The sequence below is a fragment of the Serinus canaria genome, chromosome 5 (assembly GCF_022539315.1).
Source record: "Serinus canaria isolate serCan28SL12 chromosome 5, serCan2020, whole genome shotgun sequence".
In the NCBI taxonomy this organism is placed as follows: Eukaryota; Metazoa; Chordata; class Aves; order Passeriformes; family Fringillidae; genus Serinus; species Serinus canaria.
In genome coordinates, this window is record NC_066319.1 from 38,731,042 (window position 1) to 38,758,888 (window position 27,847).

General features: G+C 37.0%; 1 protein-coding gene across 1 annotated transcript; it reads right to left on the minus strand.

The window, feature by feature from the left end:
* Window positions 1-1,024: 1,024 nt before the first annotated feature.
* SEC23A (SEC23 homolog A, COPII coat complex component) lies at window positions 1,025-27,847 on the minus strand. Its single transcript, XM_030240174.2, has 20 exons — window positions 27,696-27,847; window positions 25,350-25,589; window positions 23,557-23,614; window positions 23,213-23,299; window positions 21,803-22,039; window positions 21,636-21,715; window positions 20,593-20,737; window positions 20,092-20,250; window positions 19,177-19,292; window positions 17,652-17,775; window positions 16,499-16,579; window positions 14,709-14,798; window positions 13,360-13,466; window positions 12,217-12,370; window positions 11,396-11,473; window positions 10,248-10,409; window positions 8,704-8,790; window positions 7,388-7,543; window positions 6,703-6,768; window positions 1,025-2,465 (listed from the first exon to the last, which is right to left on the minus strand). The coding sequence occupies exons 2-20, from the start codon at window positions 25,568-25,570 to the stop codon at window positions 2,376-2,378; spliced, it is 2,298 nt and encodes a 765-aa protein (XP_030096034.1). The 5' UTR covers window positions 25,571-25,589; window positions 27,696-27,847; the 3' UTR covers window positions 1,025-2,375.

The following is a 27,847-nucleotide window of genomic DNA, read 5'->3' on the forward strand; positions in this document are numbered from 1 at the left end:
CACATGTCAAGTGAGGAACTTCAGATCAAGAACAGATCTTGCACTGTTCTCAAACCCACAGCCTGCCTAACATGAAGAAAGCAGCACCTGGCTGCTTGTTCCCCTACCTCTGATTTGCCATGGATAATTTTCAGTCTTTCACTTGCCAGTCCTTTACAGAACAGTCAGCACTGTTTTATCCCTTGTTCTGCAGAAGGTTAGCTCTTCCAAGCCTTCTTTTTAAAAACATTTGACCAACTCTTCATCTGATTTCTGATCTGTTTCCAGCCAAAATCAAATGTTCAAAGGAATCATAAATAGATCAACTTTGAGTGTCATGAATATTGCAGATTGGTAGAAACTCTTCACCAAGAAACCTAGTAATACAGACACTAGCAAGGACTTCAAATTGTAGCAAATAATCTTGATGAGCCCGATCTCAATCCCTGGTAAAATTGTAGAGCCTGTAATAAGACTTATGAGCCTATGGTAAGATATGGACACTTTGGAAAGAATCAACATGCTTCTTAAGAAGGAAAATCCTGTCTCACTAACCACAGAGTCTCTGGAAGAGGTGAATAAGCAGAAGGAAAAAGGTGATACATCAGACATATCTGGATTTCAAAAAAGTCTTTGGCAATGTTAAATACTTGATAAGCTAATGTTGCTAAGAAATTGGATTAAAAAGAACTATTAAAAGGTGAAAGCTGGTTAAAAGGTAGGAAGGAAAGCACAAAAAACCCATTAATTATCATGACTTGGTGATGAATTTATTTATAAGGCAAACTACCTAACTATCAAATAAACTGGACATATTTACTGTTACAAAAAAAGTTGTTAAAGTAGTTAACTAATTTTAATGAGCTTAAATGAGTTAACTAGTTAAAATTAGTTAGCTAATTTAACTACTGGAAGTTAAATTAGTTTGATACCAATTATTACAAGAACAAAAAAAGTGAAGTTATTCTAAATTTTATCACTACTACTTTTATTTCCACAGTTCATTTCAAGAACTGACAGAAACCAGCACAATAAATACAAAAAGTGAGAGAAAACCATGTATTTTATTTGTTTTGAGGCAAAAGGAGCTCATCTCACTTAGATCAAAGAAATGGAGAGCAAATGATTGAATCAAGTTTTTAAGAATTTACAGAAAACAGAAAAACCATCTTCATGTTTATCACACCAAGAAGCAACTGAATTTCCTATGAACTCTCTATTCCTTTAGACTTGGCACATTTTTTTATTGCCCACTACCACACTTCACCTCTTTGCTTGTCAAAATGTTATATTACCTATGTAAACATCTGTTTCATGTGTAAACTTCAACAAGTAAATGGGAAAGCCTACTAATTTATCCACCCCCCAAAAAATGAAGTATGAACTAAATATCAAATTAATTACACCATATTCTATGTAATACTGTTTCAACAAGAACTATAGCCTGTTGAATTCATAACAAAAAGGATGCAGAAACAAAAAGCAGATGTGCAGTATCATGCATTAGTGTAATAACATTATAAGGCAATAATAAAAAAAGGTAAATTTTATTTTTAACTATACTCAGCAAGACAAAAATCAAGCCTGTTCTCTTAGTTCATTTTGGTAGTGTAGGATTTCTTCTTAGCTCAAGCTGAAAGTGTTAACTTTTAGCATATTCACCTGTTACTGAGCTTGATAACAGATACTTTGGTCAAATACATGTGGATTTAAATTTTGTGCAACAGTGAAGTTTATATGTTTTTAGTTCAAATTCTTTATGTTGAAATAAAGAAAAACTCTGTTCCCAAAGAAACAAACAGGGCAAATGGGAAGAAATACTTGAAATTAAATACCCCTAAAATAAACAATTCATGAACAGTAATATCTCTGCAGGAAATAGAAGTTCACCAGCCTAAATCAAAAGACTGAGTCAATACTATTCTTATAGTTTTTTTGTTGTTGCTTTGTTCACTTCAGGCTCAGATTGAGTGAACAAAAGTAATCACATGGCAGTCTGGAAAGCCAGACATCACCAAAGATTTCCTTTATTGTTCAATGGGCCTTTGTACTGCAGAGCATAATCAACCCCAACCATTTTAAACAAGAAACTGAAATCACATCTCAAAGCTGCTGCAAATGATCTCAAAGTAATTATAGTATCACAGTAATCAAAATGACTGTTCTTTTCCCTCTGCTTATAACTTAATCTACTACCTGTAATTTTTACAAACTGCAGTTCACATTAAAACATTTGCTGATAACAAAGCTTTTCTTTGAAAACAACACTGCTTTACATCTAGTCAGGCAGCTTGTGCATATCAGAGCATTCTGTCAAGAGACATGGAAAAGGGTAAAGGAGAAAAAAGCTGAAATATGGCTGCAGTTTATCTGTGCCTCCAATGCACTGCAGAATTTCAGGCAGCACTTGAGACAGCAAGTTTCTTCAGATGATCCATAAATACTTGTAAGCTGACATCATCGGTAAGAATGGGCGCTCCAGACTCCTATGAAATAAGGGAAAAAAAGAGAACTGATTATACACATTGTGAAGAAAAAGCATTTTAAGACACAATATGTTCCACTGAATAACATTTTATAAATTTAGCAAGATCTTAGAAGCGTATCATTGCTGAAATTCTAGCAAAAAACCCCAGACTGTACATTTACATAAATTTTCATACATTTACATGAATTCAAGCATAAACCACAACTACATTCTCATCCATCAACACATAGAGGAATGACTTGCTGTATAGCAAGATCTTCACACCAGCCATACAAAACTTGAGAGCTGCCAAATGTTAACTTACAAACTTCTACATGTAAATAGAATTTCCACAGCACAGTTCCTGCATCATTCCTACCTCAGCAGAGCAAAAGGGAGAGAAATAGTAATATGCAAATGACACAATCAACAAATCAGTTTCTGTCAGTGAAGCTCAGACATATCAAAATGGTGAAAGGAGAAAACAAATCCCCTAAGGGTCTGATTTGACACCAAGTGAAGGTCATCTGGCTTTCGCAAAGAGAGGTGGGCCTAATCTCTCCTGTGGCTCTCCACCACCTCAGAGAAAGACCAAAAACAGCTGAAAGTCACAAGCAATCAGATCACAAAATAATTGAAAAAACCTTTTGGGTGGATTCTTGCAATTTCACAAATCCAAGAAGTTCAAAATGGTCATGTTTTAATTACTATTTTTTAACAAATTTACCAAATTTATCAAAGTCAAAATAAACAAGCAGTTGGCAACTCTGCAAATATTATACAGTAACTCCCTTAAGTCTTTAGAGACCAGTCTACCACTATTTCCATTTACAGATACAGGAAAAATTCCTGTACAGCTCAACAATTCAACCTTTTCAAAGGTACTAAGCATCCATATTTCCAAATAAAACCAGAACTGTCAGACCTCTTGTAAAGTCTTCCAAAACACAGATGCAAAATTCCTAATGAGGATGCTCAGAACTGGTGCTGTTTTCTGAGACCTGGCCAGAAGCAGTTCTCAGTGAATGATCCAGAGACAAATCCAAGTGCAGCAAGATTTCTTGGATCACTATGATACACAGCCACTCTCAGGGAAGGCACACTAAATTAGCTATCATCTGATGGCAGCAAGATGAGATTAAAGTTCTACTTCCAAGCCTGTCAAATGCTAAGTCTGAGCTCTCTTACATAAGAATCACAGAATCATTCACAAAGAAAAGACCTCTACGGTGAGTGAGTCCAACCATTAACCCAGCACTGCCAAACCCACCACTAAACCACGTCCCTAAGTGCCACATCTACACAACTCCTAAATACCTCCAGGGACAGTGACTTCACCACTTCCCTGGGCAGCCCATTCCAATCCTTGACAACCCTTCCTATGAAGAAATTTTTCCTAATATCCACTCTAAATGTCCTTTGGCATATTGAGGCCATTTTTTTTTTCATATTGCTTGTCACCTGTGAGAAGAGACCAAGTCCTACCTGGCTCCTTTCAGGTAGCTGTGGAGAGTGATACAGTCTCCCCTGAACCTCCTCTTTTCCAGACTAAGCACCCCCAGCTCCCTCAGCCTCTCCTCAGGAGAGGATTTGTGCTCCAGAGCCCCCACCAGCTCCATTTCCCTTTCCTGGACATAGTCCAGCACCTCAATGTCCTCCTTGTAGTGAGGGGCTCAAAACTGTACAAAGGACTCAAAGTGTGGCCTCACCAGTGCTGAGCACAGGAGGACAATCCCTTCCCTGGGTCCTGCTGGACACAATATTCTTGATCCAAGCCAGAGTGCCACTGGCCTTCTTAACCCCCTTGGCACACACTGGCTCACGTTCAGCAACTGTCAATCAGCACCCACAGATCCTTTTTGAAATTTTCAACTGCATCTTCAAACACCAACCATATAACAGAGATGCACAGAAGCTTTATCATTATTTTCTGAAAATGCTTTCCATACTATTAAGGCACTTGCCTGCTAAAGTTTAAAGAAAATCTTTACCTAGAATATTAAAAACCAAACTAGGCAATCCATCACCTCCTGAAGCATGTTTTCAGTGGTGTGTGGGTGCCCTCTTCAGGTCAATGTGGACCTTCAGTTGTGCACAAAATAAAATATGAAACAATCCAGCAAGGTCACGAGAAAAAAAGAGCAAGATGGAAATCGGCTTTAAATTTCTCCCAGACATAAAATTTCTCATTTCACAATTAGTACTTGATTCAACTTTTTTTCCCCAAAAAACTGCAAATAAAAGAGCATATTATCTTGAGCACACACACTGCAGTGCCCCTGGAGAGGTTAATACACCATTTCTTATGTTACCCTAGAACTGAATTCTTTTCAGCATTAAAATGGACAGCTATCTTTTGCACGATGTATCGGTCTCACCTGTCCAGCACAAAACATTATCTTACAGATCAGTTAAGGATTATTTTTTAATTTACATTTAGAATACTGTTTCATTTGCTTATTAATTAAACAAACAGAAAACAGTTGTCCTGTACAACTGGAAATGTGGAAACTTCAAAAAATTCCAGGTAATGTTTAAATTAAAAATAAGACCTTCCAAACTACAGCACTTGCGTGTGTGTTGAGGGGAAATATGATGAAGAGACGCACCAATGAACTGCTGGTCAGATTACCAACTTTGGAAGCAAAAGAATTTGGGATTTGTGTTCAAATTGTGCTGGACCTGACTCAGTACAAAATTTTCAAGTATTTTCACTCTGGACATCAGTGCTGTTCACTGCCAGAAGCTTCACTAGAACCAACTCATCCCTATGAAAACGTAGCCTGATAAAACTTACTTGAGAAAGTGACTGCCATAAAATTGTTACAGAGCTTTCTCACTCATGACTTCAACACTGCACACCATTTAGCAAAATACTGTAAGAGCACAGTTAATATGTAGCTACAAATGTCTGATGCCATTAGATTTCCATGAGAAGATGACACTGCACTAGCACTTATTCCCTATAGAAACTAAATGTAGAAGGAGATCATGGAACAGAGATACAACATTCAAGAAAAAAAGCTGCTACAGAATGTTTAACTTCTGAACATAGCTTTCTACCTAAAGAAGAGAATTGAAAACTGATTCCTGGTCAACTTAGCCACAGAAATTCTGGAAAACATCAGTACACTGACACTGGTTTCCAGTTCTTGCTTATAACTACCTTCAACACTTATCTCCTCTACGGCAAAACAGTCCCTTAGACTTCATGTGTGGAAAGCACTCTCATTTCCAGTATTTTGAAGGTATTGATAGCAATGAAATCTAAAGCTCTGTGATCCAGGTGGACAGGTAGATAACAATACAAGGCTGCAACATGCTGACTTACAGAGAAGGCCACCAAGCAAAGGTCAAGCAGCGTTTCTAATGGCTCAGCCAGGCGGAAGAAGCAATCCTGAAGTGTTACTGTTCTGTTCTGCCCCTGAGCCATTTTCATCCACAAGACAGCTCAGCCTGACCAAAGCTGCTTAAACCCTCATTGTCATTCACTCATATATGAAAAAACACACCCACCAATATGAAAATGATAAAGTGGCTGCCTTTCTTACATCTTTCACAGCAGCAACAGGGAACGTCCTATTTGACTACAGCAGGTATAAAATTATTCTAATTCCACCGTGGTGTAGACAAGAATATGATTCTATGATTCTACCTTTCAGACAGGCTTTTAGGTTTGTTCCTCTTCTGCTCCAAAGCAGAAGCACTGTTTGGTAAGATCTGCATCTCTGCTACTAAGCAGAATGAAACTAAACTTAATTACTGGTGAAGTTAAGCTTAATGAATTGTAAATGGCATACTTAGCTTAATCAATCATTGTCTAGTCTTAGAAAATTTAGTACCAAGGCAGTAAGGGCACTTATCAGTGACTATTCAAAATCTTTTATCTGTTGCCTCAACAAAATATCTGCTTCTGACTTTGCAAAACTGTTTCAGTGAAAGTTCTTGGAGGGGCTCTGTCAGGCAAACATCAAACCCATAGTCTTAAGACAACATTGTCTAAGAAAGTTGGCTAGACATAAAAGCATCCTAACAGAAGCTTAAAACAGTAAACCAGATCATTTCTGTCTGAAGAAATAAAGCCCATTTTTCTTAACTTTATAATTTTGGTCACATCAGACCAAAACTGCGTTTCTTTTTCAGTTTCAAAAACTTTGCATTATAATTTACATGTACGTAATGTGCCACTTCACTTGCCTTCTGAAATGGGGGGGGAGAATCATGTATACAAGCTTCACCAGCAGATTCATACTCACCTGTCCCCATGCATACATGTTGTTATGAGTCTGAGAGGGATTTACTTTTGAAAGCAGGAAACGAGCCTTTAAAAAATAAAACAAACACAAGAAATTGATCTTCTCAAACAGAATTTTCCTGCACTCCGAAAAAAATTGTATTTGTATGAAATATGTCATTTCTATTATCCGGAGATACAAACACTGCAAACAGCACCTCTGTAAATAAAGCCACTCACTGATTCCACAGCTCTAATGAAGAACTGCTAACAGCTTTCTGATGCAGCTGAAAGAAAGCTTTTGTCTCTCAAGCACTAGCAAAGCTAATGTGAATATCAACAAGATATTAATTAATAAATTTTTTTAAGTGACAGAAATAATAATTCTGGTATTGGTTCAGAGACCCAGACAAGTACTGTCTTTTCTGCCCTATGCACCTTACACAAAGAATCTGAAAGTCCAAGTCAGTATGATTAAAATAATAATACATAGCAGGATTCACTAATTAAGAAGAAAGCTTCCATTAAATATCTTGTTCTGTTAAAGCCTTAAGAGTCAAAACATTCATTTGCAATTTATGTATATTTTAGCAGAGAAATGGATATTTGACAAAATTACTAATATATCTGACAAAATTACTAATATATCTGACAAAATTACTAATATATAATTTCATTTCCAAGATTATACAACATACACTTCATACCTGGCTTCCTCCATGCTCTGTATCAATGTATCTGGGCATTGGAAATCTGGAATGGAGAATTTCTTGGGCATCGTCTACTGGAGCTTGTAGCAAGTGGTGGAAATTTTCATATTCTGGCATATCTTGGTACCCTGACTTACGCCACTGTGCTATGGTCTGGGGACAGCGGAAAGAAAGAAGTTTAGAACTGATTCACCAAGCTTTCTTAGAGAATACACAGGTCTTTTCAGAGGAGAATGTGCCACTGCTGGCCTCTTTTCTATCACTCATCCCTTTCTGCCCTGTAGTATGTAAGTTAATTTTTAAAAGCTGAGATGTGCAGGTAACATGCTACTAGATTTTTTTTTTTCAAACTCTTAACAATTTGTGGTCCATTTGTATTTCCTCTTTTTTTGTCATCTTTTACATGCCAAATATTTTGTTTGGAGGAGGTCAAAGGAGCTCTAATATACATGTCTATGACATATAAGAAATAAGAAGAATAAATATAAGAAATATTTATACTGATACCTTTCAGAGTCTGTAGCACAACCTCCCCACCCTCTAGGAGTGAAGCTGCCTGCACAAGGTCAGCTCACTGATACAGGCAGCTGCTAAGAAAGCCCTGGAGGGACCCTGAGCAGGAGCTCCTTCCTCCTCTGCTTGGCAGCTGCTTTTAAGCTGAGGGTCTCATTCCTGGCTCCAGCCTGAGCTACATGCCTGGACCAGGCCACGCACCTACTGATCCAGAATAGTATTTTTCAAATTCTCAGCTATGAGCCATTTACAGTTGCAAAGTAGTAAAAAGCAGCAGCTCAACTCCTCCAGGGAGGCAGAGCAGTAACAAGTCACAAGCACTTTAATTTTATTACTAAGGAATGTCTATCTACCAAACTGCCAGGAGCAGTTCCATTCCTCCCAGACAGTACAGACAGAGGCTAACTATAAACTTGGTGTTCTGACTACCCATCCCTGAAGAACCAATTTAAAGGTCTAAAATAAATGAGTGAAAAGTGGGGAGGAGGGGAAGGCAGGGTATAACACTGTCTAAAGTAGGAAAAATATTGATCTAAAAAAATACTCTGCATATTGAAGCTAATTCATCTCAAACTCGTCATATAAGAAACAGGACCAAGATGTCAAGTCGTGTCAGGTATCTGCATATAGACATGTTAAACTCCCAACTACAAACACGAACTAGGACTCTGCTGTCAGCCATGCAGATGAAAGGGTCAAGAACTGAGGTGCATGAGAACTGCAGCCTGACTTCCAGTGACTTCCATAATGTAGCAGTCCTACAGAAGAAGAGTATTTATGTAAGAATTGACACCTCTTACCTCTCCATGATAAATAAGGATTTGGAAAAAGGTGTCCATAAGGAGAATGCGATCTGGTAAAATGCTGCTGCTATCCAGAAGAACAGGCTAAGATTTAAAAATAAATTTAAAACTTATCAATTGATGCAGAATTGAGCAATCATATGCCATTGCCAGATTTTTTCATCAGTAACTTAGGAACTTTTTCAATCACTTACTAATGCTCCATATTTGCTCCTTTTCATGTTACACATCTGCAACCCACACAATTTCATTCAGAAGTTATCCTGCCTGATTCTATATCTGATACTTCATGAAAGTAATAAAAAATGTATTCAAGAGCTGAAACCGCTTTCATTATTATGCACTTTACTAGTCTTTCATGTACCTCCATATTTACCCATACAATGCCATTAATTTGAATTGTATTTCAATTCATAAGAATCTAGCAGTTATTCAAGTGTAAGATGGGGTTTGTGGGTTGTCTGGGGTTTTTTTTAAGTCTTGTTCTTGCAGCATATTAGTACCGTGTATATATATCCCCCAATATTGTATTTAGTAAATACTCGTGATTTATGAAATTTATTGCAATATTTAAGGTTTTCAGTCACCTTTTTAAGGGTACTGACACTGTATCAGTACTATATGATTTAACTGTATCAGTTTTACAAGAGATAACAAAAATGTTAACTATTCCAAGAATCAAGAAAAAAATATTATTCATTCTACATTGAGACATCAGCTCCTGTTTAATCATATTTATCCTTCAATCACCAACGGAACTACTTGGTTTTCCCACATGGGAGACTTGCAAGCTGCTCTTCACAAACCACCTTATTACTTTCGTTTGAACTCCACTTCTAAAAGTCTTTTTTTTATATCCTCATGAATAATCTAAAAAAAAAATCCTAAAAAAAAGTTAGAAATACAACCTGCCAAGATCCTTGACTACTATGTTTGATTTCACTGCCTCACTCTCTCTGTTATATAACAGACTACTTTTGTTATCTGCTGACACAAAGAAGTGCCTGACACTTCTTTCAGAAGCTTCTAGGAAGACCAGCTTTTTATTTTAGGTTTATACAGAATGTGCCATGACAAGGTCAGCTGGAAGGTTCTGTACTAAATTTACACATAATGGGAACCATATTAAAATTATAAGCTTTGGATTAAGACAATGAAATTGAGGAAATTTTGTACATTTTAAAAAAACCTCAACTTTTCTTTCAGGGAACAGTGAAAGTACATTTTTAAATAAAATCATTTTTGTTTATATTTACATTCTGGCTCCACAAAGCCAAAAAAAGCTCTCAAAAACTAACAAAAAAGTACCATCCTTAAGTTTAAAACATAACATCTTTACAAAGTGACTTTTATTCTCAAGACTGCAACATCATAATTCTGAGATACGCCTCGTTCATAGCTGCTTTAAATTAAATGAAAGTTATTTCTCGTACAATAAATTTTAAACCAATACATTTTATAACATGCAACAGTGAAGACAGCAATCACCTCTTTCTCAACAAAGCACCTTTTAACCCACTATGGAGTTATTTTACTGATACCTCTGGAGGTCCATTGAAAGAGTAGGCATAAAGAATTGGCTGAACCATGATAAGTGACTGGGTTAGATCTTGACGCATAAAATGATGACGATAGTAGGAGCTCTCGTCCGGACTGTTGTTAAAAACTTGTAAGAAAGGAGATCTTCTCAAGTGAAACATGAACTGCAAAACAAGAACCACTGCTTTGAACTTTGACAGATCAAAAGGATAGCTGTACAAGGAGAGAAATATTTTCCACAAACTGCATGAGACCAATGCCACAACAAAACTGAATCCCAGCTCCTTTAACATTCAGAATCTCTGTAGGCACCTTTGCTAGTTATGACACACTCCCATGACAGGAAGAAAGGTATCAGAATGGGCAAATCTACAAAGCAGCTTTGAAATGCTCCCTTTACTCTAAGTTCTACTATTCCTATGAGGGAGGTTGCTGTTCTACAACTAAGTAAGTTATAGCATATAGACAGAAAAAGGAACATTAACCACAGCTAAGTCAAACTTTGCTAGTAAAAGCATATGCTTTCATTGCTGAAACAAATTCTCCACCTGCTGATTCAATCTCTACACAACACTTAACACCTACAGACAGATGAGTACATAACTGAAACAGCAATATCATGGAAGTGCATGAAGAGTCCAAAAGTGAAGTATCTAGAGATATCAGAAGGGAGAAATGTATCAGAAAGGATTATTAGCAAAGAAACTATTTGAAGTTTAATACAGTCAAGGCCAAGTTCTCTTCACAGAGAAATGTCTCTTTTCTGGTCAGTATCATAAATCATATGGGAGAGAAACAATAAAGCAAATCCACTTATTCTCCTCATGTTTTCTGAATTTCTTCATTAGAGCAGCCTTTTTAGAAGTGTCATTATATGAATTACAAATTCAGGGGAGATAAGGATTTCATTGTAGGAGAAACAAAAAATATACATAGTTAGGCATTTAACTGTAAGGGCAGTGGACAAAAGGGAACATACCAGCACAGACAACAGAAGTGATTTTCCAAATGTCACATGCCAGACAGTTGTTAGGGACAGGGGGTCTGTTCATTCTGCTATGCCTTATTGTACTCAGTGCCACAAGGACTCTTTCTTCACTAAGCATTCTCTTCCATCCCTATAGACAAACCTTCCTATAGACAAACTCACCTGTGGATAAAGTGAAAATGTTTCTGAAAATCTGAAAGAGCTTGGATCATCCTTGTGATATTCTCCAAATTTCTGACACTGGGGTAAAAAAGAAAGAAAATCTATATTAAGAAATATACGTGCATGGTCATGCCATTACTGTAAGTTTGGTTTTAACAGGCACATGATTTGTGGTGCTCGCAACTTTGAGAACAGGCAGAAACCTAGCAAACACTGACACAACTTCTCTTTTTAACAAGGAGTGATTTTCTTGCATATGAAGCTTTAAGAACTTTGTGTGTTGGTTGTTTTTCCCCCTAAAATCACTAAGCAGACTTAGATGTTTAAACAGCCTAAAAGAAATTGTTTAAATCAAATTACTAATAACTAATTACTTACAAATAAAAATTAAAGTACATTAAAAACACCAGACAGAAAATTGAACTTTTGAAAATAAAAAATCCATATGGTTTTCTAGATGCTTTACTTCCTTTTTTTTTGCTAAAAATATTTACTCTACAATATCATTACAGACAACAGAAAGAAGAAAAAACTGTAATTTCTGTTAATCACATGCTAAAATTTCTCTTAATTCCTGGCAATTAGACTATATTGAAGAAACAAATAAATGAAAATACATGAAAAATGAACTGAAAATACACCTGCTCTTTTTTAAATTTAAAATATAAAATCTTTGTTAATTCTGTATAACCTGATGTGGAAATTAAGCATTCAGTTCATTTTCTGCTTTTATTTTAAAAGAAACGATCACTGAACAAGTAATCACTTATGTGCCTACAAACAAGAAACCCATCAGAGTCATTCTCTACAGCTCATTTTACCAGTCGTATAAGCTGCCTGTCCAGCCACCTCAGCACATCAGGGCCCTCCTCTGTCTCTGCCCTGTACACTGCCAATCTAGCCATGAGAATTGCAGCAGCTTCCTGGTCAAAAGATGCAGCAATGTTTTGAATCTGTGTCTGTGCATCTGCCCAGCTGGAAAATAAAGATACAGGGATTTGTGTCACAGTGAAAGGAAAAAATCCAACCTCAAAGCATCCCTTCAAAATTAAGGCAAAGAAACCTTACAGTTAGCAGTTTAACAAACTCATGCTGAAGCTTCAAAAAATCTACTAGGCAGATAGAATGAGCAGCCTCCCAGTTAACCAGTCTTTAATTAGAAATGTTCCTTATTTGTACAGATGCCATACAACCAGTGAAATAAAATATAATGTCACTAATAGAACAGGTACCATATTTTTTAAAAAATTAATGATGGAAGGTTGTTACAGAAAACACCATCCACTAATCTAATCATACATTCCCACATAAGCTATTTTCTTGTGCACTTTGCCAGCTCTTTTTAATTTAATTTAGACTAAACTATTAATTAGGCCTTTCCTCAGTCACCAGAATTCTACTAATACAACTAATTAAGTTAACAACATGTCTTTTCAACAATTAGGGCAATGCTTTTTTCAATAAACTGAATCTTCCATAAAATTAACCAGGCAATGACCTCCTTCAGCTTAGAGTAAGTAAAAGTCACTGGATATTGAAAAATGTATTCAAAATACTAAACATCATTTCCTAAAATTGTGAAGCATATTGAATCAAGGAAACTGCAGGTAAAGGTTTTACATGGAATACCAGGTATTTTCATCCCTCTGAACTGCAGTTAGCATTCTTCAGCTAAGCTATGAAGTGATTTTTGCCATTCCCTAACTCCAAACATATCCTCAGTTTAGGCCACAGAAATTCATTCAAATCTTCCCCTTTAACTAAAATCACTTGGCTTTCTTCAGAGCACTCCTACAATAACATTATACAGCCACTGTAACCTCTCAGAGAAAAAACAGTCCACAGAACAAGAGAGGAAACTGTCTCAAACAAGAGACTGCTTACAAAATCTACAAAGTAAAAGGCATATACATAGATACACACCCATACTTTTCAAAAATTATTTCACCATAAGTTAAACATACTTTCTGGCAACTGTGGTCACTCTGATCCGTCTCTGTCCACTGGAATGCTGGTACTGAGTCACAAACTGGATTGCACCACGTCCTCCTTGAGGAATGGGAGCATTGTGCTAAGTACAAAAGGAAAATAAAATGAAATAGAATCTCAAGATCTTACAGTATAATTTGAAAATGTATAACTAAATACCAGAAAATCAAAACATTGTTTCCAATAGGCAGCCCAACTTCTATTAATGCATTGTTTGGTGCTTTTGTTACATTGAGTACCTTTACTACACACAGATAATCAACTTGGAGATTGTTCAGGGATGTTAAAAGTAGTTGCTGGCTTCCCCAGATATCCTTAAAGCAACCAATGCTCCCTCCTTACACATGCCCTTACAGAGATTTCATTTTCCAAGGGGCCTTACAATTCCTGGTTTCACCACATTCTATTTGAACGCCATATGACTCATTGGAATTACAGGATAAGAAAACTGATACTAATCTAAAATGTTGATCAGTGGATCTCCAACAGCACTGTCAAAACAAAGACTGGAATCCAGGTGTAACCTGAAATTTCAAAACTCTGCTGAGTGAAAATACAGCCTTACATGCTATATAAACAATTCAAAAGAGAAGGAGAGTTGAAATCAATTATTAGACAAAATAATTAGGCCGGTTTTAGAGCTACTAATAAAATGAGCCCAACATAACTATACAAGAAGTAAAATCAAAACCTGGCTAATATAAGTTGAAGTTTTCAAACCGTTGCATAGATAACAAACTATGAAATACAGCATACTAAATATATAGAAACTACAGTCAGCTCAGTTCCTGAGCCGCTTCTTGGAATAAGAAATGGTATGAGAATGAGTACCACACTTGCTCCTCATATTTTCATCCTCAGGGAAACGGGAAATCAGACTATTTGTCCTCCATGCATTTCAGTGAAACCAATCTTTGCTTGCAAATACTGAGCAATAAATTAAAATGCAACACTGCGAAGTAATTACCTTGTAAAACATCAGAGAAATACCAAAAAGCACTTTTAAATACACAGATTGCAGCATTTCCACATAATGCAATTAAAATACATTCAATAAGTAAAAGACTGAAAGAAAAAATTTGAGTTAGAGATCGTGAATTCTAATCAAAATTTGTAGAGTTCTTTAGGGGTCATTATCACATACAAGAAGATTAGCCCATCCTTAAGCAGTTAGTGTCCACCTCTAAACTCTGACAACACAAAATGACAACATCATTTTTATGCCTGCTACTGTGCTTGGGGAATCACATAAAAATACAAGCTTCAACAGTCATACAAAATAACATTACTATGTTTAGTAGACAAGTAGACAAATATTTATTACCTGGTTTACCACCTCAAAGTACAGTGCAAGTGTTGTAGTAGGATTAAGACCACAAATCTTCCACTGACAAGTGCCTCCTGTTCCAATCTCCTGCAGAAAGATTTTGTAATACTTTTATAAACCAGAAGCACTTCCTGGTTTGTGAAATACAGCATCTAGCCATTATAGGTAACTGTTAGCAACTACTCTCACAAGCTTTCTCCTTGCTCACTCTGTCACCTTCTTAGACAAACACTCCTGCAAACCAACTACAGTGCTGGACGTAGGAATAATTAAAAAAAAGAGATTCCTGTTTTAAATAATTGACACATTAGAAAGATCAGAAGCTGGCATTAGAAAAAGACTGAAAAAGCAAGTCAGACACAGGAAAATACCAGATTTTGCTTAAGCAGAGGCAAAAAAGCACATGCAAGTGGAATGACTGTTCTACAGTACAGCAGTAAAACTTTAAGTGATAGCTTACACACTGTATTTTACTTAGTACACAGTCTCTAGTAACTAACAAGGTTACTGTACACAGCAATGTATTTCAACTGACAATTCCTTTTTGGCATCAAAGCAACATAAATATCCAGCAAAACCAATTAAAGTAATCCATCATCCATAATGGACACAGGGAAACCAAACAAAACTTCTAAGGAAAACTATGCTGGCAATATTGTCACTGTGCCTGTATTCACTTGAAAGCATTAAGGCTAGAGGACTTGTCCAGTTACCACTAAAATGAGCTGCATGCACTCTCAATGTATTCATATTCAAATGTGAATTCAGATAATTTCAACAAAAAGGGGTTTGGAATATGAATTAATTATTATATGACTGCAAAGCAACAGATGATCTCACAGTGAATCCCTACTACCACCTACAAAACAGATATGTAGCTTAAATAAGTATATGCACCTTTAATTTATTTTAGGGGTTTTTAATTTTATTGGAATATATTCAGTGAAATGAGAAAAATCTGTACCAGATCACGAAGAAAAAAGCATGCTGGTTATCTTGAATTTTTTATATTCACAAAGATGCAGTCATAAATACAAGGAAAAATTAAGGAATAAAAGTGCTTGATTAAAGCAGGCCATTTGTGAGCATTTTCATACTGGGAATTGGTCTGCTATGCAGATTGTTAGGAACAAAAGTGAAACTTCTCAAATGTAAGACATTTTGGTCACTTGCAGGAATTGGTTTTTTATCGGTAATCAAAAGTTTATAATATTATCTGATAAGAAAATAAGTGATCATTTAAGTCTAATATAATTTATAGGTATTAGTTCAGGAGCCTGCAATAGCTGGATTTTTCAATCAATTAATTAAATGTGCATCTGATGAAACAGCTACAGAAATGGGAAGACAGATTTCAGATAAATGGGATGTTCCAGTCTTGTGTCCTCCTGTTCTGTCAATACTTTCTAAAAAAATGTATTTTTATGGTTCACTTTGGATAAAAGGACACAGCTCTGATTTTAACAATAAAGCATGCTAACTCATTTTCTACTTGGTTTCAGCTACATAATCATATCACTTTTGTATAATAATTTTAAAGCAACTAAATCTAAACAATCTGAACAAGGGGACAAATCTAAACAAGTAACAAAGGATCTGCAAGGTCTAATACAATTGAATCTGACCTAGTAAGGAACGTAACCTTGCATGTATTTAATTTAAAATCAGTAAAAATTGACCACTTTGTTCCATTTATGGAAGTTTCAGCCTCTCTTCAAATCTAGAAATCTTAAATCCTGTTTTTCCATAAAAGGACATTACCTTTATTTTCAGCAAAGTTTACTTACATTTTCTGAGACACAAGGTCCCTTAGAGTTGAGAGAGACACAGGGTCCAATCGCTCCAGAAATCTTTACTTCTCTTGAAGTCTTCATATTTCAAATAAAAATATACATTAACATGTCACACTAAAGAATTCAGTCTCATTTTATTGTTAGATAATTCAAATCTCAAGGCATACTACATTACTGATACCTTTGGGAAAGGTTATAATAATGCTTGATACATCTGGAGACACTTTTCACATGCTCAGTTCCTACACTTAATTATGTTTATTTGCTATACTAATTAGTATATCTTAACAGCATGAACATAAATTAAAACATGGAGAAAAGCTTCTTGATTTATAAACATAGGAGCCTAGAAAGTATACAGGGTAATGTTTCCTTTCTAATGAAAGGATTAAAATATTCAAAGGTAAGATTAGAACTGAAGACTTTGTACTGTAAGATAAGCCTACATACATACTCCTGATAAAGAATTTCTACTCTATGACAAAAACATATTTAGATAAATTAGTTATTTATGTTCTTCCAATGTCACTTTCCTCTTTGAAATGATCTGTACATCCTTAGAACTGGGGCTCCCTTTTTACATTTTCTGGGATCTTTCAACAAATTTCACATCAATATGCATTAAAAAAAAAAAAAAGAGGGTTCAACTATTTGCCCTATTAGTAAAAATTTAAACAGAATTTTACCAAAAATGAAAATAGTCTCATATTCTTCTACAATATGGGATTGGAATACTTTTCAAGAAACAAAGAGGGCAGTGCCTGAACCTACAGCATATTCAGCTTTAAGCTTATCGCAACGGTGGAGGCAAAAAACAACATTGTTAAAATGCTAAAATGGATTCTGGTAAGGATGGAAAGTGAAAGAAAATTTGTCCTGCAGTACATAGACAAATTGACTTACCTAAAACCAAAAAACCACTGATATCAAAATCTAAACATTCATACTGAATGCAAGGTGAGAAGAACGACAATTTATGGAATCCCAGAACTACAGAAAGATAGCTAGGACTATGTACAGCTACATACAGGCCAAACTTAATACATGTTTAGCATGTTCCTAAAAATTCCTTAAAAAGGCAAAGATTCCAGTTTGGAGTCATCCTATTCCATTGTTTCACTAACAGACTGCATTTTTGTATGCTTACCTTTATTTCTAATGTACCACCAAATCCCATCTTAAATTGTCCTTGCATATCTTTAGTGAACACTCTCTGAAAAGTTTGTTTGAATAATGATGTATTGAAAGAGTCTCCCATTACCATGTAGCCTCTAGACAACAACAAAACAAACAAACAAAACCCAAGAGTTAAATTAGACTATTTACATAGTTAATTTTTATTAAAGGCTAAAACTAAAGACAATTCACTGTGAGACATATTTTTACCTTCTTGAAATAGACTAATGTTAAATTAGTAGAATTTTGCTTCAATGTTAAGGATGAAAGTTTGAAGTGAGCTTCTTGCCCTATGCATCTTAAGGTCATTATAGTATGTAACAAAATCTTTCACTGGGAAAATACTGTAGGGGACTTTCAAAACTAAGGATGTCTCAAGATCCTGTCATACAAAGTCTTTACTTCTGATAGTTATTATTCCACACTATAGTATTTTGTGTAGTTCATTCATTACTTCAGGGTTAAATCTATGCCCAGGAAGCGTGACTTATTTTTATCCTTGGTGACATTCTGTGGATGTAACTGCAACAGTTGCCACTTGTCATAAAATATCATACCCTGCCTTTAGAAAATATTAATGGGAGATATTATTTTCAGTCATCTAAAAATGTTAATTAAAACATTTCAGTAAAGTATGTCAATAGGTCAAACATTACACCAAAAAGAAGTTTCCAGGTGAATACTACAAAATAGAAGAAAATAGACATGGACAGAATCAGAAATTCTTCCCTGTATGCAGGATGCAGCCAAAACCAAAACAGAAGAGCTGTAAGAGAAATAAACAAACTATACATTAAGGCTACAGAAATAGGGTGAGTCAGAGGAGCAGACAGAAAGAGCAAAACAGTATAAACAAAAACACAACTCGAGTTTGATCCAGAAAAGGATCAGCTGGCAAACATGCAGGTAAAATCAAATTTAATCATAAATTTCCTGAACTGTGAAAGCTCCCAAGCTAAGGCTATACACACAGCTCCAAAGAGAAGCAGTGATTAGCATGGCCAAGTTGGCCTGAAACTCAGGAGCTGCACCTGATAGTTATCTAAACCACTAGCTGAACCTATAAATGACAATATATAAAAGATTGGTATAAGCAAGACAAAAAGAATAACAGAGGGTTTTGTACCACTCCAAAGAACAAGAAAAATATGGACAGGTCCTCATCTTTACTGAAACCTGCCACTTACACAGATACACACAGAAAACCAGAAACAGTGTATCTGATAAATTGCTTGCTTAAAAGACATTCATGTTATTCAAGCCTCAAAAACATCACATTAAAAGAAAACAGCAAACCCACTTCTGATTAAGCCAAAACCTGGGGTGACAAATCTGCCAGAGGCCAAGATATTCTAAAATTCCAGTACAAATGTAGCCATCACAGTTTGTCTGTTTACACTTTTTTTTTAATAGCAGAATTATTTGCAGGTGCTTCCTATTTAACAATTTTAAACTGCATCTTCATATATTACAAAAAAAACCAAACAGACACATACCCAGTGTAGTTGGGACAACACTTCATCTCCAGTAGACCAGTCTGATCCAATGCACATGCATAGATGTCAATAACATGACCATTTGTTGCAGCTCGATTAGCCAGGGCTTCAAAATGCTAAATACAAGATGAAAATACAGTTCATAGCAATTTACAAGGTGAACTCTCCTCATCTTCACATTAAATCCTAAAGTCACAAAATTTTTCTAAAACAACATTATCAGATTCTATTCACATAAAAGTATATTTTTCCTGAAGTTGTTAAGACTGGAACTTTCAACACTTGGGGATTTTTTCCTGATCAGCTGAGAGCTTGACTCCCACTAAAGAGGAACAGTGGTTGCTATTTAAACTAGAAAATCAATTTGATCATCTTCCTTTTAAACATTGTGTTTAGTGCTAGATCCAGCAGAGAACTGAATTTACTATTCTAATGTCAAGTGTCTACAATGAGAGATGCCTGCAAGTGAGCTAATTGTTTAAGCTCCCATTATGATCAGTCAAGATGACTTCAACAAGTTTTGGATGCAGTTCACCAACCCAAATGTACATTTTAAATTAGATATGACTAAACTCTACAGCCTAATCCTTCCCCAACTACAGAGACAGTTTTGAGCACCTGTCTTAGAAGCACCAGCCTTAAACACTAGATAGACCATTTGGTCACATAAATTTCTGAATTAAACCAGAGAAACACTCTGAAGAAATTTAATGTGAGCTAGACAAGTCCTAACTCAATATCTTGAAATTTCTGAAGAAATTTTTGAGATGTACCACTATTCAGAGCCCAGTGAACAAAACCACACAATTCCCACCTCTTTATACGTTTGCTATTACTAACAGCATTTTACAGTGCCCACCAATTAAAATGTTTACTTAACAGGAATATGTATGAGATCCCGTGACCATCTCTTACCTTAGTACCCTTTTTAACATATTTTGCATTGTCTTTTTCAATGTCATGCCACGATCTTATAGGTAACTTCAATTCATCCCCTACAACCATGCCAGGTCCCTGCGTCGCTGGTCCTCCAATGAACATCATTATGCGTGCGCCAGTATTAGGGAAAGTGCACTGCAGGAAATAAAAGACAAACAAAACCTCTGGGTTTTGCTGCAAACTGAACAAAAGAATTAGATATATGGATATTTATCACACTGATAGGATTGTAACAATAACAGCATTTTTTCACTCCCAGAAATTAAATCTGCCGTTAATTCAAAGTCTCAATTTTGCCTTATTAAAATATGTATGTGTCTATGAAATTCAAAGCGTGTAAGGGATGACATTCACCAGAATCATCCTACAAATCTAATACACATCAATTAGTAAGGTTTTTACATATGGATTGTGGAAGCTCTTCTGCAAGAAAATTATCTAGCTGTACTTTAGCACAGCTGCAGCTAAAGCTTTTACCTCAAGGAGCCCAACAGCGATAGATAGGGCCACTCCAGAGGAACGTAAGGGCCGTTTTCCTTGTGGAACAGGCCAAGGATCCCGCTGCAGTTCACCCAAAAGATCAGTAAGATTCATGTCAATCTTCTGCACTGGTTGCAAAAATCTGGAAACAAATACATGGAAGTAGTTTAGATTAAAGTTATTTAATAAAAAAATTTATCAGTTGCTCACTAGCAATATATTAGACATATCTGCGATGTCCAATTCTTGATTCTGGTCTGAATTCAGACCAGTGTCTCTGCTTCATCAAAATAAAGCAGTTTGGAATTACTACATACACACTCAGCTTAAGAAGTTGGGCAAAGAGCTTGCAAAACTGAAACTTGCAGACTTACAGATACCACCACTATCCAGAAGAGCCCTACCTAGTCAAAAGAACAGAGCAGGTGATGACCTATGAATTTCAAAAAGAAACATGTTTCCCTACTTCAGTGACAATCAAAGATCAGGAGAAAAATTAACATAAATTTAACATAAAATTATCTCTTTCATAATGTTGCAAGCAGTCTACAAATGCAGCTAATTTTTAGAGGGCAGAGATAGCAAAACTGTCTTTCAGTAATTTCATTAATTTCTTCTATGTCACAGCGAAATACACAGGAAAATCAAACACCAGCCTGCGATTTCCAAATGAGAGACCAAAGGGGAGGAATAGAAGAGGGGAAAAACAGGAAAACACAACTGGATATCTGCATAAGGGGCACTAAAGCATCTATTATCACTTTCCAGCACACCAATCAACAGAAAAATCATTATTATTATTTATGTATCTATAATGTGCCTCTCAGAGCACTTACAAAAATCATCCAGATAACATTACTATTACCCATTGAGTCAATTCTTTCCAGCACAAACTGTAGGAAAAAACTGTCTACTAGTAAATTTGTGCCTGACCAAGAAGTTTGGCTGTTAGTTTATTGTTTTAATGATCATAAAACCTAGGTTTTCCAGTACGTGAGCAGAGCGAAGGTATGTGTTTTAAGATGTTTAAAGCAGATTACCTGTTAGAAGGTGGTGCCTGCTGCACCTGAGGACCCCGACCGACTTGTGCAACAGCTACTTTTGTAAGCCCCAGCATTTCCTGTAGCCAAACAAATAAGATTTTATTACAAAATTTGTTACCATTAGCACCCTAATGATTTATTTTTGTTTTGCTTCTGTTCATTACCTGAAGCTGTTTTGCAGAGAGGTCCTTTGTTCCTCTGAAGACATAACTTTTGGAAATTCCTTCACAGCCAAGCTCATGAACTTGCACCATTCGGCCAAAGGTAATGAGACCTACTAATGCAGTTGGAGGCAGGAGACTGAGGGACATTTGCATGGATTCCTTCAGAGCTTGCAAGTCTTCATCTTCCATGCATGTATCCACAACATAAAGAAATATCAATGGCATCTGAGGACCACGCTTTGAGAAACAAAATTAGAATCATATGAAAAACAAGCCTTGCAATATTTAGAGGATCAAAAATGAACAAGTAAGGCACATCTTGTAAAAGTTTTAATTTTAGTAATACCAGTAATGTCAATATTCCATCTAACTTAACTGTCTCAATTGGTAATCAGGATCCAGAACAAAACCCCCACCAAAGTGAATTCTGTACAAAAAGGAAATGCTTACAGCAGAAGAAAAAAAAAGTCCTTTCAGGATATCAAATAATTTTGAAGCATTAGCCAATTATCTACATCTTTTAAAATACAATGACCTTTTATTGCTCCGAGTGAACATAACAGTCATAAAACTATTCACAATTATAAAAGATTTTAGCCTTATGACAGTCCATGGCATTTCACCTCCTAATTTTACTCTAGAGACCATCAGTACTTTTTATTCTAGCTAAACTAATTTTGCTGTACTGTAAGCAAACATTCCATCTACTTTGCATTACAGGAGTCAGCAAAAAGTACAGATTCTGTTCAGTATTCACTCTTCCTTTCATTAAAATTTGTAACAATTCAGTGAGGATTCAGATTATGATTTGCCTCACTGAGGTCTTTCAAATTTTAATCCTCAAAAATTAATTTGGAGGTTGAAAATTTGGAACTGCAAATGTGTGCAATTTAGAGGTTTAGGTCCATTTTTAATTTCTATTCAAGTAACCTCTATCCTGAAAAAGGGTGAATATTAAAATTCAAACACCTGAATTGCATATGTATTAGCTGTTGTCTCCAAACCAGACAGCACTAGAACTAACTACTCATCATTCAAATACAAACTTAAATTCAAATTATTAATGAGAGGTGAATGAACTGTAAAATCTCAACTGAAATTACTTCAGCAAGCAACAGAGGTAAGCAGCCTCCTGACACAAACACAAATTAAACTCATTGTAAAGACACAGACCTAATAGAAGTATCACCTTTAGAGGAGAACTCTTTCTTTTTGAACCAGTCTTATAAGCCAGCCTAATGCTCTTATAAAATGTTTTCCTTTTCCAACTGATGGCATCAATGTTCAATCTACTAACAAGCACATAAATACTCACAGTCACTAAAATAGAGTGAAGAAGCAAAATGGAAATTTATTCTTTTTGTATATTGCAAGGTGCTAGATGTTCAATATTCTATTTAATGATTTTACCTGTACTACATATTCAATGCTGGAGAATTGAGGCAAAAGTTCAGCTGGCTGATTCATTTCAGATATGCCAGCATAAGTAGGAGGAAACTGCAAATAAAAACACAGAAATTAAATGTAAATAAAAGATTATAATTTCTTCAAAGGAAAAAAATCCCCAGACATTTTTCAACAGATATTCACTATTGCTGTTATGGAAAAAATCTCAATGCAATGTCTGAAGATACAGTTGCACACTCCTGCTCTTATTGTCAATTTCAGTTTGCAACTGTAATTTGAAAAATCAAGGTTTTCATTTCACCTCATAAAAATTACTTTTTATATACCAGTTTTTTTCTTATTCTTACCTGGTTTCTCTGGTAACAAAAGTTGCAAGCCCAGAGTTTTGCTCGATAATCCACTTGGCTATAAAAATATAACAGGAGAAGTTTATATAGCATAAACAATTCATTTTCCTCTGCTGTCCCTAGAATACATGTCTTTAAAACTTTAAAAAACAGACCAACTTTAAAAAGGTTCTTTCAAATATACTTTGTCTTAAATACCCACATTACAAAGAGAAAATAACATCTGGAGCCTTACACAGATGTATCAGGCAAATTATTGTGTTTAGGGAGGAAGAATGGTCTTCAGGAAAAAGATGCAAATAAGAAATTTAAAAATACAGACTCAGCACCTATATTAGAGCCTCACTCCATGGTTTTAGTGTATCTTTTAAACTCTCCCTACCTTTAAATTTTTCATCTTTTTTCTGCCTCTAGCTGTCAGACTGTGGGACTAGCCTGAATATACATTATGCCCTAAAATAAGAGGTTCCAACAAGACAGCTACCTCTGTAACAAATGATGAGCCTACCTCCTTTTGTCTACATTAGTATTCAGACAGTTAAAATAAAAAATGCTAATTCTATCTTCACACCACAGAGATGTCCTAAAGTCCTAATCACATCTTAAGGGAAAATCACCTTAAGAGTTGTCAATTTACACTTCTTGCTATTACATCTTCTCCTGTCAAAACATTTTTAAGGTATCATTGAATCTTCAGGTAAGTGCCAGCATGCTGTAAACAAAACACAGACCTACTGCCATCTAATTGCCTTTACCAGTTATAGAGGCTGCAAATTACCCAGCCCTAAGTGCTACACGGGCTTCTAAATTCTCCTCAAATTGAGCTTCTAACCACCCTTTCGGGGGAGAAAAATCCAGTCATTACTAGCACATACAACACAGAAAAAATGTACACAGTTCACTGTAATGTTGGCATCTGACTATAACTTTGTCTTCACATTGCTTTTCTTCCAGCCCTCAATAAAAGATAATGCTTCTGAAAAAGTTAACTTCAACTAAGTCTGACTCCCAGCAGCCACTGTGACTGCTTAATACTGAAACACAATTTTACATCTGCTTTGACACTGTGTTTTCTCCCAAGCAGGGACAAGTCATTCATAACATTAAATTTGTTCTACAGGTTCTCTGACATCATGTCTAATCTCTATCAATCAGGACCCTTCCCTTGCCTATCAAACTCCAACCTAGAAATCATTCTGCTTCTTTTCCATACTTCCATGACAGGAATGACATATGAAACACCTCCTCTGCTTGCTACCCAAACTTACCCATGACTAGTCCACAATCATTTGAGCTTGTGCCAACATCACCCTTAAGCTTAAACAGCTTTCTACCCTCTTTCATGCCTACTTCTGATGTTAACTAAAACAGATAACCTGCTTTGGTCCACAGATGAACTAATGTCAGTAATAACTGTAGTTTATTTCACTAGGAAATTAAACTATATCAGGGCCCAACAGTTCAAAAGATACCGTATTGTAACATTTTACCCAAGTCATTTTCTAGAGGCAAAATGCAAGAGTATACTAAACCCAAAGACGTAGAGTTGCAGAAAAATAGCATACCTAATCAATACTAAGTACATTGAAACGACTCATTAAATGAAAGCAATGTTTTCAGTAAATATGTTACATATGCAAATCTATGTGTAGAACCTTCTAAGGCCTGTAAGTCTGCACTGTATAATGATGTGAGGAGTACTTGAACTTCCATACACCAGATCCTGCACATAGTTCAGCTAGCACCATGATTCTAAAGCAAAGAACTGGAAGAATAATATGCATTAAGTTTACCATAAGGGATTCAGAACAGCTCGGCATGTGGTCCTACTGCACAGCACTGGCTCATACTGAATAGGAGGCAAGTCTGGCCGTTCTTTCAGCGGCGTGAAGAGGGCAGCCACCGGGACTACCATTCTTGTAGCTTCCAGACGACTTGAAGGCCAAACATTCCAGCTGAATCGAACTCCATCTCTGTCTTCATTCTGCTGGATAAATTCCAGGAAGGTTGTCATGGTCAACTTCTCTCTAACACTAAAATAAAAAGATAACTGTCAGCAGAATGTTGACATGCAAAGACTTTTAACTACTAAATGCTGAATGCAAGTAGTAACAGTCACACATTCAAATACTGTAACTGAGTTACAGTCAATAAAACAGAGTAGAGCTTCTTAAATCCTAAATGCAATGTGCAGCATTCTAAGGAGAAAGAAAATACTGCTGTATACATTTTTTTTTTAAGAGTATTTCAGCCATTCACTGGTAGCAACTACAGACTCACAAAATCCAGCTCCAAACACTGCAACATGTAACACTTTCTGTCCTGGACTTCAAAGCGTTTCCTCCACATTTTGCTCTAGCTATGTGTGAAATGGCTGTACATGGATATTACTTTTACCACCCAGTTATTGCTCCTTAAAGGGCAATGTACAAACACCACTGTGCAGTGACTAATCACATGCACACAGATACAAAAACGACTTGTTGGATTTACTGTGTTAAATACTGTTATTTTCTATTAAGTATGGATTTCCTATTCAGAAGGCAAAAGTGGCTAATAATCAAGTTCTCCTCCACTTTTTCTTCTATCCTTTTATTCCTTTTAAAGAGCCAATAATGCTTACCTATTTCATCATTCATCAAATATGGAACTCTTGGTCTGACAAGTTACATTCAGTACTATTGTTACAGCTATGCAGACACATTTTCTGACATAGGTGTGGAGACTATTGTATTATACAAGAACAGCAAACCCTCCTGGCCTACAGGCTACACACCAAATTTCAGACACCTAAATGCCACAAAATACACACTGCCCACCTCAGAAAACCTCAGAGAAGGGATTTTCAGAACAGCTGAACAGCAACAGTTCCCACTTTGGGGTGTCACTGCTTTACCTTTGCTGCAGATTAGGATATCCAGCAAAAAACAGAAGCCCTTTCTGGTTTGCTTCATTCCTCCCACTGACATGGCTGAATGTAGCTTGCAAACCTACACCATGACAATCTCAACTGTGTGTCACAAAAGAAGCCACACTTGAATTGCATTGAGAGCCACTGGTTGAATATCAGCATCTTTAAATGCTTAGAGACCACAGATAAATATGTCCCAATACAGAATATCCCCAAAATAATATCTCCTAATCCCTGCACACATATACAAAATCAAAACATTTTTCTCTACAGCACTGTAAGAGTCCCAGCATAGAGAGATCGAAGTCCCTCATAGCACCATGCGTTCAACTACCACTGAGTACAGTCCACTGCACACTTTTCTTACAACACACCTATTCTCTCAGTTTATTAGACACTAACAACCTGGTAAAAGAGATTAATAATAAACCCTTAATTAATTTTTATGCCCAAATTACATACTAAATACAAATCTATTTCAGTTCCAAGAAGGAACTTAAAAACACGAGCAGAATGGTTTAAATAGTTATCTAAAGCAAATTGCTGACATTTTCACCACTCAAACGCAGTCATCCTCCAAATCTGCTCTTCCAGACCTCTCACTGAAAACTTTTTTTTTAAACAACCACGGTATGTGATAACCCACCTAAATTAAAAAACCAACACACAATCAAACGCAGCAGGGCCTGCATTTCTTGTAGTTTTAGCTACACTGGAAGATATCGCCCGTCAGTGGCACAGCGGCGTAGGTAAAGCTCCGGGACAGGAGCACGACAGGCGCTGCCGGAGAGTGCCGCCCTTTACCCCCAGCCGTGGAAAGGCCGTGCCCCGCCGGCCCTACCCGAGCGCCGGCAGCCCCGGCCGAGCTGCGGCTGCTGGGGGCCGCTCGCCCAGCCCCGGCCCGGCGGGCGCTCCCCGCCGCACCGGAGGCCGCGGGCAGTGCTGATCAGTGGCCGGCGGTAGCCCCGGACCCTCCGGCCGCCGGGGACCCCGACAGCAGTTTCGGGCACCCGGAGATCCCCCGCTGCCACGGAGGGAACGCGGGGAGCTCACACCACGCTCGCTCCAGGTCCGGCAGCCGTGCGGGGCCCCGCGGCCGGGGGTGCCCCCCGTGCCCCCCAGCGCGGGGAGAGGGGCTGCCGCCTTTCTTCCCCGCGGTACCCCAGCTCCGCCGGCTCGGGCTCCCCGCACCCTCCGCTGCCCCCTCAGCGCTGCCCTGCCCGCTCACCCGCGTCCCGGCCGCCGCCGCCGCTGCTCCCGCTGTGCTCGCTCTCCCCGCCCGCCCGCTCGCAGCCGCCCCGGCGCTGCCGACGCATCAACATGGCTGATGGGAGAGTCCGCGCCACGTCAAGGGGCAGAGAGCGGGGGCGGGCTGAGCTC

Excerpts from the sequence above, each read along its gene's own strand:
- SEC23A (XM_030240174.2), bottom strand. The coding sequence starts at position 25,570 with ATGACAACCTTCCTGGAATTTATCCAGCAGAATGAAGACAGAGATGGA. Across the intron at positions 12,371-13,359 it reads GTGACCACAGTTGCCAGAAA|CTGGGCAGATGCACAGACAC; the intron begins GTATGTTTAACT and ends TTTATTTTCCAG. Across the intron at positions 7,544-8,703 it reads TCCTTATTTATCATGGAGAG|ACCATAGCACAGTGGCGTAA; the intron begins GTAAGAGGTGTC and ends CGCTGTCCCCAG.